The sequence below is a fragment of the Acanthaster planci genome, linkage group LG05, assembly GCF_054643075.1.
Source record: "Acanthaster planci isolate LZ-2023a linkage group LG05, COTS_SCS, whole genome shotgun sequence".
NCBI classification, from domain to species: Eukaryota; Metazoa; Echinodermata; class Asteroidea; order Valvatida; family Acanthasteridae; genus Acanthaster; species Acanthaster planci.
The window spans coordinates 9,898,236-9,911,403 of NC_141781.1; the positions used below are offsets into that span (position 1 = coordinate 9,898,236).

The 13,168-nt window shown below is 40.8% G+C and overlaps 1 protein-coding gene across 3 annotated transcripts in view; it reads right to left on the reverse strand.

Moving 5' to 3' along the window:
* Positions 1-1,303: 1,303 nt before the first annotated feature.
* Positions 1,304-13,168, reverse strand: part of LOC110987126 (uncharacterized) — a 56,910-nt gene continuing 45,045 nt past the window's right edge. For all 3 annotated transcript variants that reach the window (XM_087137115.1, XM_087137116.1, XM_022249582.2), the window contains 11 exons: positions 13,009-13,125; positions 12,490-12,603; positions 11,684-11,791; positions 11,463-11,576; positions 11,036-11,149; positions 10,697-10,810; positions 10,190-10,309; positions 8,710-8,823; positions 8,075-8,185; positions 7,269-7,382; positions 1,304-5,437 (listed from right to left, as the gene is read on the reverse strand). In XM_087137115.1, coding sequence (XP_086993241.1) covers positions 4,758-5,437; positions 7,269-7,382; positions 8,075-8,185; positions 8,710-8,823; positions 10,190-10,309; positions 10,697-10,810; positions 11,036-11,149; positions 11,463-11,576; positions 11,684-11,791; positions 12,490-12,603; positions 13,009-13,125 — 1,820 coding nt within the window. In that variant the 3' untranslated portion in view covers positions 1,304-4,757. The remainder of the gene's footprint in view (positions 5,438-7,268; positions 7,383-8,074; positions 8,186-8,709; positions 8,824-10,189; positions 10,310-10,696; positions 10,811-11,035; positions 11,150-11,462; positions 11,577-11,683; positions 11,792-12,489; positions 12,604-13,008; positions 13,126-13,168) is intronic.

Genomic DNA, 13,168 nt, shown 5'->3' on the forward strand with positions numbered 1-13,168 from the left:
GGTCAACCTTTCCAGTCCTCTTTGTCACGTTGCCTCAAACCACAATTTCCCCCTTATGATATCCCAATTACAAAGGGGTAACTTGCAGTGGGTCATTCTGTAGTTAGCCTTCATTCAAGGCTAAACTGCATGTATGAGGTGCCTTCTACGAATCATTGGTCACAAAACTTTTTCGTCTTAAATACGGCTTCTTGAGGTAAAGTTTGTAAGGAATTTGATTTCAGGAAAGGCAAATCTGGAAACGATTCCATGGGTGTGGTGGTTCTTTTTTATTCCCGAAAATATGTTTCAATACCAACACGAAAAGGTATCATTTTGCCATTAAAATTGGGTTGCTCGTAAAATTAGATGTTCAATCACGAAATTCATTTCGTGGACAAACACAGCTGTCCCAGCTGTTTATCATGAGGGCACACGCAGGGTCACTTTGTAAGGGGAACATTGAATGTTGGTCGCACATGTACTGTATATATGCTGTAAATATACACTGCACAAAATGTGGTGTTGATATCAACACTTTTTGGTGTCATCAGATGATCACACCATAGGGTGTAACTCGAACACCGCTGGTGTTACTTTCCATACCTACAAGTGTTTCAAAGCACTGGAAGGTGTTAAAAATAACACCACATTACTCCAAGATTTTTAACAATAGTGCAAAGTGTTCGTGTAGTCCTCTGATAACACCTGGGGTGTTAAATTTAACACCCCAGGTTTTGCAGTGTACTGTGAGGCTAGACGTTCCACAAGGAGCAACATTCCAACACTTAACAGCCCAATCAGACAATTAGCTAAACATGGTATGACATCAATACACCCGCGGACAAGGGCCAAAAGTACCTAGATAAGTTGATTTGTCACCCCCGTCCCTCTGTATCACCGCACCTGTAAAGCAGGAACATTTTGACGTTACCAATTTAGGTAATGTTATATATGTTTTCATCAGGAAACTGTAGATGGAAACCTTAACCAGGCATGTTCAAGACTTACATCACGCCTATTCTGCCTAAGAGTTGCATATGTATGGTAACGATCATGTCTTCATTCGAAAGTTAATGTACCATGGCGTGATGAGAATCGAAAGTCTTGAGTTGCCCTCGATATCCTCCAACGCACCACTGGAGATTTTACCTGTGCGGTGTTTAAGGGGATCCGTTCGATTGTCAAGAAGTTTCTTTGGTTAGAAGAGGCGATGGTCCAACCACGCAAATTTTACTTCGTCAGGGGCTACTAGTCTGAACATAACATAAGGTTTGTAAATTCGAGCAATATGATAGACTGAAGATTCAATAGTCTATACAGATTCGATAATCCGAGGTTTTATTTTGCCGGAGGTTCAATATTCCCAAATTTAGAATAAGTCAATACAACCTTGGGTTCATGGCTTAGTAGTCGGAGCCTTATTTCCCTTTACACGTTTACATATACATTTTATTACCGAATCATTGAACCTTACAATCGATACGGACTGTCAAGCTCCGGATCATTTAATGTTTCCAATTAATCCTTTGGACTATATAATTATTGAACCTTCTGATTATTAGACGTTCTTGGTATTTTTCAACAAGACTTTATAAGCCCACCAGCCTGAAGTCTGTGTACTCGGGGTCACTTGACCAAAATTCTCGATTGAGCGATTGTAAAGTTGTTAAATAGCATGAGGTATAGCAAATAAGTCTATAAAATAACATAGCCTTTTGAATTTGTTACAAAATAAACTGATCGTTTATTATTTCAATGCCAAGTCCATTTTCGCACGTTCATACAGCTCAATAGTTTCATCTGATTTACACACATCTTCAATTCGCACTTTATTCCAAAACGTTTCTGTCATAAAATATTTACAGTTTGGGTGACTTTTCCATCTAAGCGCACCCACTAATTGGGAGTCAATTACACTGGATCTTTAATACTGAAAAACACATCTTTTCCTACCTACACTATATAGCATACTTACCCTCAAAACATCTCTTTGCCTATTACAAGCTTCGAGTATTGTCAGGTTAATGCTGCAGTTCTTAGGTTACGGTCACTCTTCTTACTGATGGTATAATTCCCGTACTCTACAACGTACAGCAAGATGTGTGTAAGGTTTACAGTATCATCTGTACAGCTTTCATTAACAAAAAAAAACTCCTCACTCTTGACCATGATTCGCAACTCAAAGTACTTTACAAAAAAAAAGGCCAACAAGAAAGTCAGTACAAAAGTGAATTACTCTTTTTATGTGGAACTATACAACTGTACATGATGTATTTCCAGCTTACAGAAGAGCATGCGCGGTAAATAATAGATGCTGTCTTCAAGAAAACTATATACAAATAGATCACCGAGTGTACCTGATACTAATTTCTGCGTTTGACATAATATCGACACAGGGAATGTTAAATAAGATGCAAAGCCTTCAGCAGTTGTAAACATCAACGTATGAATCTCTACATGTTCGAAATACCAATAAAATAACCGTAACATTCTGTTAGAGCCCTTGTTATGTTTCGGAACTTTAAATTGCATACTTTCTTTTCTGATTCGAGCAATTTTGCAACATGCAGTTTGACGTTTCTTTTAAGTGAAGTACTCAATTGTAAATATCCATTATGATCAGATTACAGTCCTTATCCAAATGTGACTGTTTACCTTCATTATGGTCAAAGTTTTCATTCATGAGCCTTTAGATAAAACGACATACAAACAATTCTTTTACTGCAGGACGACATTAGTTGCAATAAATATACTCTTCAGTTGTTTTCATGCCAAATCTTCAGATCAAACGAAAAATTTGCAAAAGAAAATATGTCAGCGTAAAGTGAGAGATATCCATTTGACGGTGTGCAGGGCTGTGATGTAGCTTCACGGAAGCTAATTAACTGACCAGATTACACGGAGGTAATTGTTTAAAAGATCACGGTCTGAACTGAAAACACGAGGAAATGATCATTATTTGCTCTCACGGACTGGGAGTGTGCATGGACCAAACGAAAGCTGCACTATTTAAGCAAAACCTTACAATACCCGCTCCCGTAACAGATAAATCTTAAAGAATATCTACATGTATAAACATTAAAACACACGTGTAACATTTCAAACGGCTAACTGAATAAAAACCAAAACTCAAGAGGCTATACCGAAGTACGTGGGGGATGTAAAACCCCATCTTCAACAGATGTCGTTACCCCTGGATGCCTCCCCAATTAAAAATCATAAAACGAGCACAGCCAAAACAAACAATCAAACTAACAAAAAAGCAAGAGAAAAACCGATCACTTCCCTTGTTCATATGGCCGGCTCGACAATTAAGGTTGAGTTAAACTGTTCCATTATGTGCATTTAAAACATTGTAGATTAAAATAGATTGCCTGAATTTGCAGCTGATATCATGCAGCCCCAAGTGTGTTCATTAATGTACCCTGTTCTAAAATTGTGTGACGAAATCCAACAAGGATAGATGCGATGTGCTGGAGCCTGGGGTTGCAGCGGTAAGTCAGGTTCTCAGTAAAATGAAATTAAATAATTAAAAATACATAAAAAGAATAGTTAACAAAACCACAGTGCTGCATTAAGAATAATCAATAAAGGCACTTATCCCAGCTCTCATTCTCCTGTCCAGAAATTCTTCTGGTAAAATAGTTGCTAATGTGCATCTCGATGATTTAGACCACGAAGTTTCTAAACAGCCCAGCTGCAGGTGACACTGAGAATTTGGGGTCGAGGATAATTGATACTTTGCCAAGTTTAACACCCTCTTTGGGAGGTAAACATTACGATGCAACTCAACGTTCTTATACAAAGAATTTCTAATCCCCGGTCTAGATTAGCATCTTTGAGGGATGTGAGGATGGGGCCAGCTTCCCTAGATACGGAGTCAAGACACTCATCTATAGAGTGCTAAAGGTGCGTGTACTTTAAAAACTCGCTTATACCGAGAGGGGCTCAAATGAGCATTTCATTTGGAGGTTTGGCATTACAATTAGCGAGGGCTTCGTGTCATTACCCCAAGGGGGTTCACTTTTTACCAGTTACAAAACCTGTGCAGCTGTAATGATTTAGATCTTAATTCTGCTAAATTGGATTTGGTATTACTTACAAGACCCTTCAGACCATACAGCACAGGAAAAAAACCCATATTTGTCACAGCAACTTAATTTACAGGGTGTCTAAATGGTACGATTTCATTCGTGATCTTAACAGCATAGATTGTCAGACTGACGACGTAGAGCATTTTATCTTGTCAGTCTCACGATATGGTCAGCTAAAATCACAAAATAAAGCTGGACATTTTCGACACCTGTCAACCTTGTGAGCTTTGTTTATTTCTTGTGGGTGCACCCACAGAGTGATGTTGCGGCCAGCTCTCGTTCACAGAGAATACCACTGATAATGCAGTAGTGCATCAATTTGTTTTAGAAAGCATATTTGGACAACTCCGGTCGTGTTGTTGGCAATTGCCACTTGTGAAAGATATTTGTTAGATCAGAAGGCGTTTATGTCATGGGTGGAAATTCGTTGCACAATTGCCCAATGACATTTTGCCCTCTTTTCATGTTGAAAAAAATCGTTGCTTTAACTTAGGTGAAAAACATTAGTGCCTTTTTGATATACACAATTACACTGAGGGGCTCTTGTCTTCTTGACATAAGGCAGTGCAGAGGCACTCAAGATACCCTGGTTAGATGTTTAAAGTGAAAACACTGTGACACAGCAAAGTCACTAAGAGTTCAACTGCCAATAGAATCTGTAAACCCGACGCTGTACCCTGGCTACATGTTGGAGCTCTCCGTGTTAATAGAGTCATTGTACGAGCGGGTGTCCATCTCCTTCCAGGCCAGGGCGTCTTTGCTGTCCATGCTGAAGTGCTCGTACTTGCCGATGCGCGACTTTCGCCTCTGCCGCACCACGACAATGACGAGGAACGCCACAATGGCGATGAACAGCAGGCCGCCAAAGACCACGGCGATGATGTGGCCCGTGGAGGCCTGCTGGGATTGCTTGCTCTGGCCCGCCCCTTTCCTCCCATCCGTACCGGCTGGGTTCTTTTCGATGGGATCCTTGTGGAGAACACTGTTGTCCAAGCCCGTGGTGCTGCCCACGGACGTGCTAGGCCTGTCTGCGCCCTCCGTGATCTGGGTGTCGCTGGTAGTCTCCAGCGCCTCAAGCTCCGTTGTTTCCACCAGCTCAATTCTGGGGCTTGTTGTGTCTGCGACCTCTTGGTCCTGTGTTGGCGTGTTGACCTCTTCCTCCCCCATGCCTGAAGGGCCTTCGTCCGGCCCTGTTTCCTCGTCAATGGGCGTAGTGAACTCACCATGGCTGCTCTGAGGGTACGATGACTCCAAGAAATCTGACACAAAATCACTCCATGAAGCAGAGGCGTGTTGAGGTTTAGGTGATGGAGATGTCGCGCTGGTAGTAAACGGGGTTGTAGGAGGCATTGTCGTAACGGCTGACAGAAATAAATTAGAAACTGCTCGGTTACTTTTTACCATACTTGTAACAGTGCTCCAAATTGAAAATATTCTTTAAAAATCATCAGCCATTGCAACTCTAATTGACAAAAATACCCAGTAATGTGTATCAAAATATTCTCATCTGACACTGGCAATCTCTGATATCTTTTCAAGAAAAAGTACTATTACATTTCATATTTTTATTTTCCACTGTTTTTATGACCACCCTCCCCCCCCCAAAAAAAACTTCCTCATATTTGTCTTTGTAATCAACTTTAGAATTTAAAACAGACATTTAAACTCTTTCATAAAATCTTCACAGGCCTCGATTCCGTTTTAAGCATGCTGAAAAGGTCTCTTGCTGACTTCTAAATAACCTTTTCCTCTGTCTCTATGTTCGGAGGTCATGTAGGGGGGGTTAAAAATACTGATGACGCATACGGAAAGGAAGCCTACACTACCCCTCAAACCGGCCCTGGGTGTTACTTGAAAATGATCAGCTTAATCGTGTACAAAAATAACCCTCCCCCTTCCCTACTGATTGGCCGGAAACCGGGACCTCTTCGTGCACCATGAGTCACACGGAAGCGCCCGGACTGAAAATAACCGTGACTCGGCTTAGCCTGTACCGGGCACGGCCTGGCACTGCTCCGGGAGGCGGGACTATTTATAAACCGGGGAACGAGGGCTTGGGGACTCGGCGAGCTACGGCACCATCTTCTCAAATGGCCCCTTAGCTAATTGGATGGATTGTCACTCTGTTACCGAGTTTAGCTACCGATTAAAGAGGGATCTGTAACTCGTTTATTTCTGGTTGTGTAAATGGCGCGATTCCAACGGAAAGCGGTCAGGGTAAAGCAAGGCCATCAAATATCGTTTATTATCCGAGGTACGTAAGGCGTCGTGCTTTTTCTTGAATTATGGAAACTTTGTCCACCGATTTCAAATTTCCAAGTCTGAGACCAATGTTTACGGGTCGGCCGCTCGAACGTCGTGAACAAAGAACCAGTTATTGCTGGTAGTCAGTAGCAAGCAACATGGAACATGGCGGCGGCTAGGTACGTTATTAGAGAGTTAATGCTTGGATCCGGATGCTTGGGCTGAATTCTTTTCTATTGAAACAGGAATATTAATTTCTGTGTTGTTGAAAATATTTAATGTTAATTTGCAAAACTTCCCATTGTCTGCAGAGACTTTTGAAGCCATCTCTCTAATTTTTGCAACTGTTCAAAAATCAAAGTTTCACAAGTTTTTCCGTGTGTTCATGTAAAACCCTGACGAGGAGTTGGTGTGTGATTCTGTTCCGAGAACAGTAATCTTGAGTCGTGTTCCTGTCGTCCGAGCGCGAGAACAAGAAACCTGTGTCAAGAACAGGCCGCCCGAACTCGACCAGAGACTCAAAATCTATATTCAGTGCAGTAATTTTTACTTTTCTCTTTTTTCGAGACGAACTGAAGTTTTTTGAAATTTCAAACTTACAAAGGTTTGTGAATGCTAACCTAGAGGCATGCCCTTCTTACCACAAATTACTTTTGACATCATTTCCATCATCATTTCAAAACATGTTGCTATGACAAAAACAAACCAGCTTTATGAAACATGGCTGAATCAAACAAGACTGATTTTAGATGCAGCATATCAAAAATGAAGAAGTCAAAACCTCAGGTTTTTGTCCTTAAACGAAATTACTTTTCCAAATCGTCCAGGATTCTGAACGGCTGCTGAGGCAGAGGGCGCTATTACTAAGAGGACTGAGGGCCGAATCTCAACGAGAAATAGTTTCGAAAATGGAAAGGAATAGTGTTAAGAGTTGGGGGCGCTCTTTACCTTCTTCGCAATATCTCCCTTGCCATTTTTCTGGGCAGATGCAGTCGTGCCGGTTGTCCAAATTTAGACACTGTCCACCGTTCAAGCATGGATTACTGGCGCACTCATCAACGTCTGTATACAGTAAAAAAAATTTAAAGTTACCGAGTTAATATCAAATTATATTTTTTTATATTTTTAAAGTTCTGGAGATACTCCAAAAATGTTATTTGTAGTTTGGATTCACAACACCCACTCCAGGATATCAAGTTTGTTTTCTCTGCCAGAACAACACCTGTTACTGCAAAATGAGAACCCCCCCGCTGCAATGGCAGGAAAATGATCGACGTATTCTCGAAAAGGAGAGTTCACTATTTCTGAAAGTTCTTTGTTACTTGACGCAAAAGTCAAAATAAAAAAATCCATCGGTTAAATTGGAGGAGTTTTCCCTCCACTTTTAGTCTGGCATAGCTTGGTTTTTCATGAGACTGCATTATTGTCCTCGGTTTTTATTTCCCCTATACATGTCACTTACAGAGGGGTTAAGATGACACATCTATAGAGGAAAACGTGAAGTTGTTACCAAGGGAGAAAAGCGAAAAAGCACCTCAGACTATCTTCAGGCAGTTTGTGAAATCCAAAACGACTGCAGGTAAACCAATACTGTACACCCTCCGAGTGTATGTGATATTTGGCATGTGTGCACTTGACTAGGGTCTAAACGCAGGACGTGCACCATCAATAGTGAGTAATACTTTTGTAAGAGGTTCTGATACGGCGTACTCGTCAATGAGCGCCCTCTGGTGTTTGGGTACTTCTAGACTGACCTATTTCACACATGACCCCGGTAAATCCTGGGAAGCACAGGCATTCAAATCGGTTAGCGCCCTCAATGCACTGACCACGTCGACAAGGGTTACTGGCACACTCTAATGTATCTGGAAAAAATATCAGAAAAAGTATTGCTTCCTAATTCAGGTGAGACAAACTCTTGACAATACTGTATGAGTTGTTGGTAGGCCCACTATATCAGGAACATCAAACGTTGTTTTCTTATTGAAAAGAAAAACATAAAAAACTTAACCATGATTACCGTTTACCTGTAAAGTGATACTCCTATTCCAATCCAATGTTTTCTACATGTACATGATCATAATGAGTACATATTCAATATGCACTCATATTCTTCATTATCAGAAAATATGACTAACAAATTTGCACACAATTCAGTTTTCTCAACTGCAGGTTGTGGTGGGATGGAACAAGAAATAACTTCCTCCAGCTAGCACTCGTCTTCAATGTATATTAAGACTGGGTCCTGCATTTAATTGACCAGAGGATTGCATTAAATAGGAAAATCTACGGTGGTGGTGATGCTTATCTTTATATTTTGTTCTCCATAAAAAGCGCTTTGACATTGGAAAAAGGAGTAAAACGGGACCAAAAAGATTGTCCAAGTTACCTTGGCCGCATGTAAGTCCAGTCCAGCCTGGGGTACAATCACAGTTGAAACCGTCCAGCAAATCTTGGCAGGTTGCCCCATTTTGACATGGTGAGCTGGAACACTCATCCACCTCTTGATAAATAAAAGAGAAACGCCCAGAAAATTACCCATAAGGCCAAAAAAAGTTTCCAGTTTCTCGTTAGCGCGTGCGTATGCGTCGCAGTAGACCTGCGCGTCCGCAAAATAAAGGTTTTTATTTGGTATAATAACGCTGTCCAAACGCTGCCAAACTTGCTTGATCGATCAGAATCCTGATACTGAGTAATTTTAAACGTGTTGTAGATGGGGTACGATAGAGTAATAGGAACAGTAAAGGAGTCCCTCTAGGCCCCTAAAGTTTTAGTAAGGCTCTTTTTCAGATGACGTCATTTGTTATACATTTACATCTGCGAACAAGACAAACGACGCGGTCTTATGTCCTGTGTACATCTAAAAGCCGAAAAGGCTTTTAAACGTTCAATAGTGAGGAGGCCAGTCTACGTACAAGCCCATGTGCATGTACATCATCTATAGAACAAACGTGAGGGAAAAAAGCCACGTCACCACACCACTTTTGGAGACAGCCCCTGAAAAGAAACCCGGCGAGTTTTTTTGGCCCAATGAAAGCATACAGGTAGTTTTAAGAGATCACAAGTTAATTTTCACGTATTGGTATTTGTGAACCCCATTCCCGATTGAAGAAACTGTTCATAAATAGAGCTGTTGAGTTTTAGTCAATTTTAATAATGTCACATGTCACCAAATGTTCTTTGTTTTTTTTTTTCAGACGAAAACATCGCAATCCAGACACAAATTTGAGTAAAAGTTGACTTTAACACTGGATTTGTAGAAGACTACACATGTACACTACATCTGGAAACCGTGTAAGTTCAATAGTGTGTTATAAACGTTTCCACAAATGAAGTTTGCCTTAAGTAAGACTTATGGCCTGCTGAATTCAGTGTATGCGTCTGTTGATGCTGACTTTACAGTAATGCTTTGCAGCAAAAGGCCTCTCCATTGCAACCTCTTGGTGGTGCACTTTCCTATTGAAAACTGCAGCGTCAACTGAATTAATGTGAGACACTCTGCAATGAATACTGCCTGGGTTAAATTTCAAACCAAGGGAGGGTGGAAACCCAACTACCCAAAACTGTGGGTTGTATCAACCCGATTTTGGTGGTTGAAATTGATATTCCGGTTTATTTTAGCCAAAAATCGGTTAATATTACCAATTTGGCGATTGACAAATGAACCAGAAATAAATTTGTATCCCAAGACTGGGTTAATATATACCATTCTGGGACGTTTCAGATTTTATCCCCTATGATTGTAATTCAACCCACTGCAGGCAAATTTGTAGTGTGGAATGTCGCCCTTGTAGGGCTTGTTGCTCATATTAAAATTTTAACATGACGCCATTTAAAAAAATTTTTGTGCTTATGAACACACCACATACCTTGTTCGCAGTTGGGTCCCTCAAATCCACTTGGGCAGTAACATATGTACAGTCTATGGCCCACGCCGTGGTAACACGTCCCTCCATTTATGCATGGGTTACTCTTACACTCATCAAAATCTGAAGCCAAAGGGCAAACGGATTTCCTTTTACTAGTCGTCCCTACCAAAAGTAACTATCATTATGATATGCTAATCTACACGATTGGTAGGTTGCTGTACACAATTTGCTCCCAATGAAAACCGACAAACCCTTATTTCTAAAAGTCAAAGAAAACACTGTAAGAAGAATCATACCATCTTAACCAAGTGGAGTTATTGTGTGAAGAAAACAAATTCTGAAGACGATGCTCAGAAAAGTTTGTAAATTGTTGAATTGTAGGAGAATACAGATTTTTTTTCTTTAATTTCTCGCTCCCTTCAGGCCAGTGATGACAATTTTAAATATTCTGCATAGGGTAATATCTTCAACTGTCCCAAGCATCTGCCGTTTAAACTTTGACCTTACCAAATTGGCATTCCGGTCCGGTCCATTCCTGGGGACAATGACACAAGTAACCATTGATCTGGTCCTCGCATGTCCCAGTATGCTGGCAGGGTGAGCTGGTACACTCGTTGATTTCTGTTCATAATGAAAACAAAATACCACCATCAAAATCACATCTGCAACGACTGAAAGATTCCTTTTACTAGACTTCAATCGACAAGTCCAGAACACTGCCAGAAATATACAGATTTCCAGTGCTTGAGATCAAAGTTCTCTGAGATAAGATATATGGGTCAAATTATTCATGGTGTTAGCGGGTTGGAGAGTAGTTACAGAGCTGGAGTACGACTACAAACTCGCCTATTTCGCAGTTTGTTCCCTCGAAACCATCTGGACATGTACAGTTGAACCCGGTGAAATCACTCGCACATGTACCGTTGTTAACACAAGGGTCGCTGGTGCAAAAATCTGCATCTGGAAAAATAAGGAATTAAGTTTAAATTTATATGAGATAAAGCAAATGCTGTACACTGGTATCTTTTCAGGTATTCAACAAAAACTGAGATAGGAAATAATTGAAACTTGAATAATTTGTGCCGGAAATGGAACGCCTCCTGTGGAAGTCTTCAGTTCTATAGGCTTTGTTTGTTTTATTGGTCTACCAACATCACACGCAGTTCTCACGTACTGTTACCATCTCCCTCCAGAAAATTCAGGATATGTCGGATAAAATAATGGAACCCAAAATCATAATATTCTGGTGAAACAAAAAAGGAAGATTTGTTACCTAATTCGCATGTGAATCCTCTGTAATACTCCGTGCACGTACACTGAAAACCGTTAGGTCTGTCGATACATGTACCGTTATTCATGCATGGCTGGTTAAGGCAGTCGTCGATATCTAAAATAAGAAGCATAATACGTAGAGAATTTAAGAGAATCAAGATTCGTTACGTACTGGATAAATAACACTCGAGTTTTAATATTAAGAGATTAAACCAGGCTGACCTATTTCACAGTTGACGCCTTCAAAGCCAGACGGACACGTGCATGTGTAGGAGTCTACGCCGTCCACGCATGTCGCGGCATTCTGACACGGACTGCTGGAACATTCATCTGAAAAAGTACAAGTTGAAATAATATTTCGGAGACAGTCCAAATTGAAAGGTAACCCGAAACATAGAGAATGTCGACGGGGGATTACCAGTCAACAAAACTCAATGATAGGGGACTTTATCAGAACTTTCTGACAGAATGAGAACTTCAGTTACTTCAACCGACAGAAAAAATGCAGCAGAGGTCCACAAAACAGGTGTAAAGTGGGCGCCATTCCAGTGTTGAGGAAACGTACTTGTGAAACTTAGGTGATTGAGCTATAAGGAATTGCTATGATTTGAAAAAATTCGTATGTCATTTTATCTTCTCTTTTTTGAGAGAATGTCCTTCGCGTTCCTGGCGAGAGTATGAACCTATACAAAGTCATTGTCAGTGGTGCACTGCTTTTTCAATGCCACTCTACTTGTGCGATCTATCAGCGTGAGGAAAAAACTAATCCAGGAGGGCCAACGAACCTACCAAAAAGGAGCACCCTTTTTCAAATAATGAAAGGCGATTTAATCGCTGTATTTAATTCCCTTCCTTCATAATGCGTGTAACAAATCAAGATGTAGCCCCATCACTCAGAGGGGTCATACAAGGTTACAAAACAAATCCAGATTTTTGCCCCCCCCCACGAGTTTGATCCTTCTAAACATTTGGTTTTGGATCCGTCCTCGCGTGAGGAAGAGAAAGGCTTGAGAGTCACATCTACTCACCGTCAATACACACGCCGCAGCTGTAGTGGCAGTTGGCCATCATGTAGTAGGGGTTCTTTGTACACTCGCCCAGTTCTTTCCACCTTGGACAGTTGTCATGGGAGTCCTGACAGACTGGTGGTAAAGGGGATTTTCATTTACTGGTGAGTATGATATTATGCAGCTACCTTAATTTGACACACCTCGGTGTTTTCGCCAACAGCACTGATGAAGATCACGTTATTGTTCCTGGTAATTCGCCCCCCGAAATACCAGGCAAGTTTCCAAAAATTCTTACTCAAGTATTAAAACCTCAAAATCATAATAAAAGAAAAAGACTCTTATTGCATTTTCAAGCAAATGAGCAATTTAAGGCCAAGATTGTAGTGAACTACATGTGCATATATAAGGGTGGACGTTCTGAAAAACGTTGGCCGCTCATGCAAAATGGCCGCCAATATTTGCATTATACAAAAGAAAGGTCCGCAAGTGCATAGGCGTAGTAACAAGTACTTTATAAAGGAAAAAAACTATTCTTACTGTACTCTTCGCAGACTCCGCACGCTTTCTGACAGTAAATCAACATGTAGTTGGGGTTGATTTTACACTCTCCCACAGCCGCCCAATACATACAGTTTTTATTGCTGTCAACACACGCTGTACGATCCAAAAGAAACAGAAGAGAAATTTCGTTTCTGGT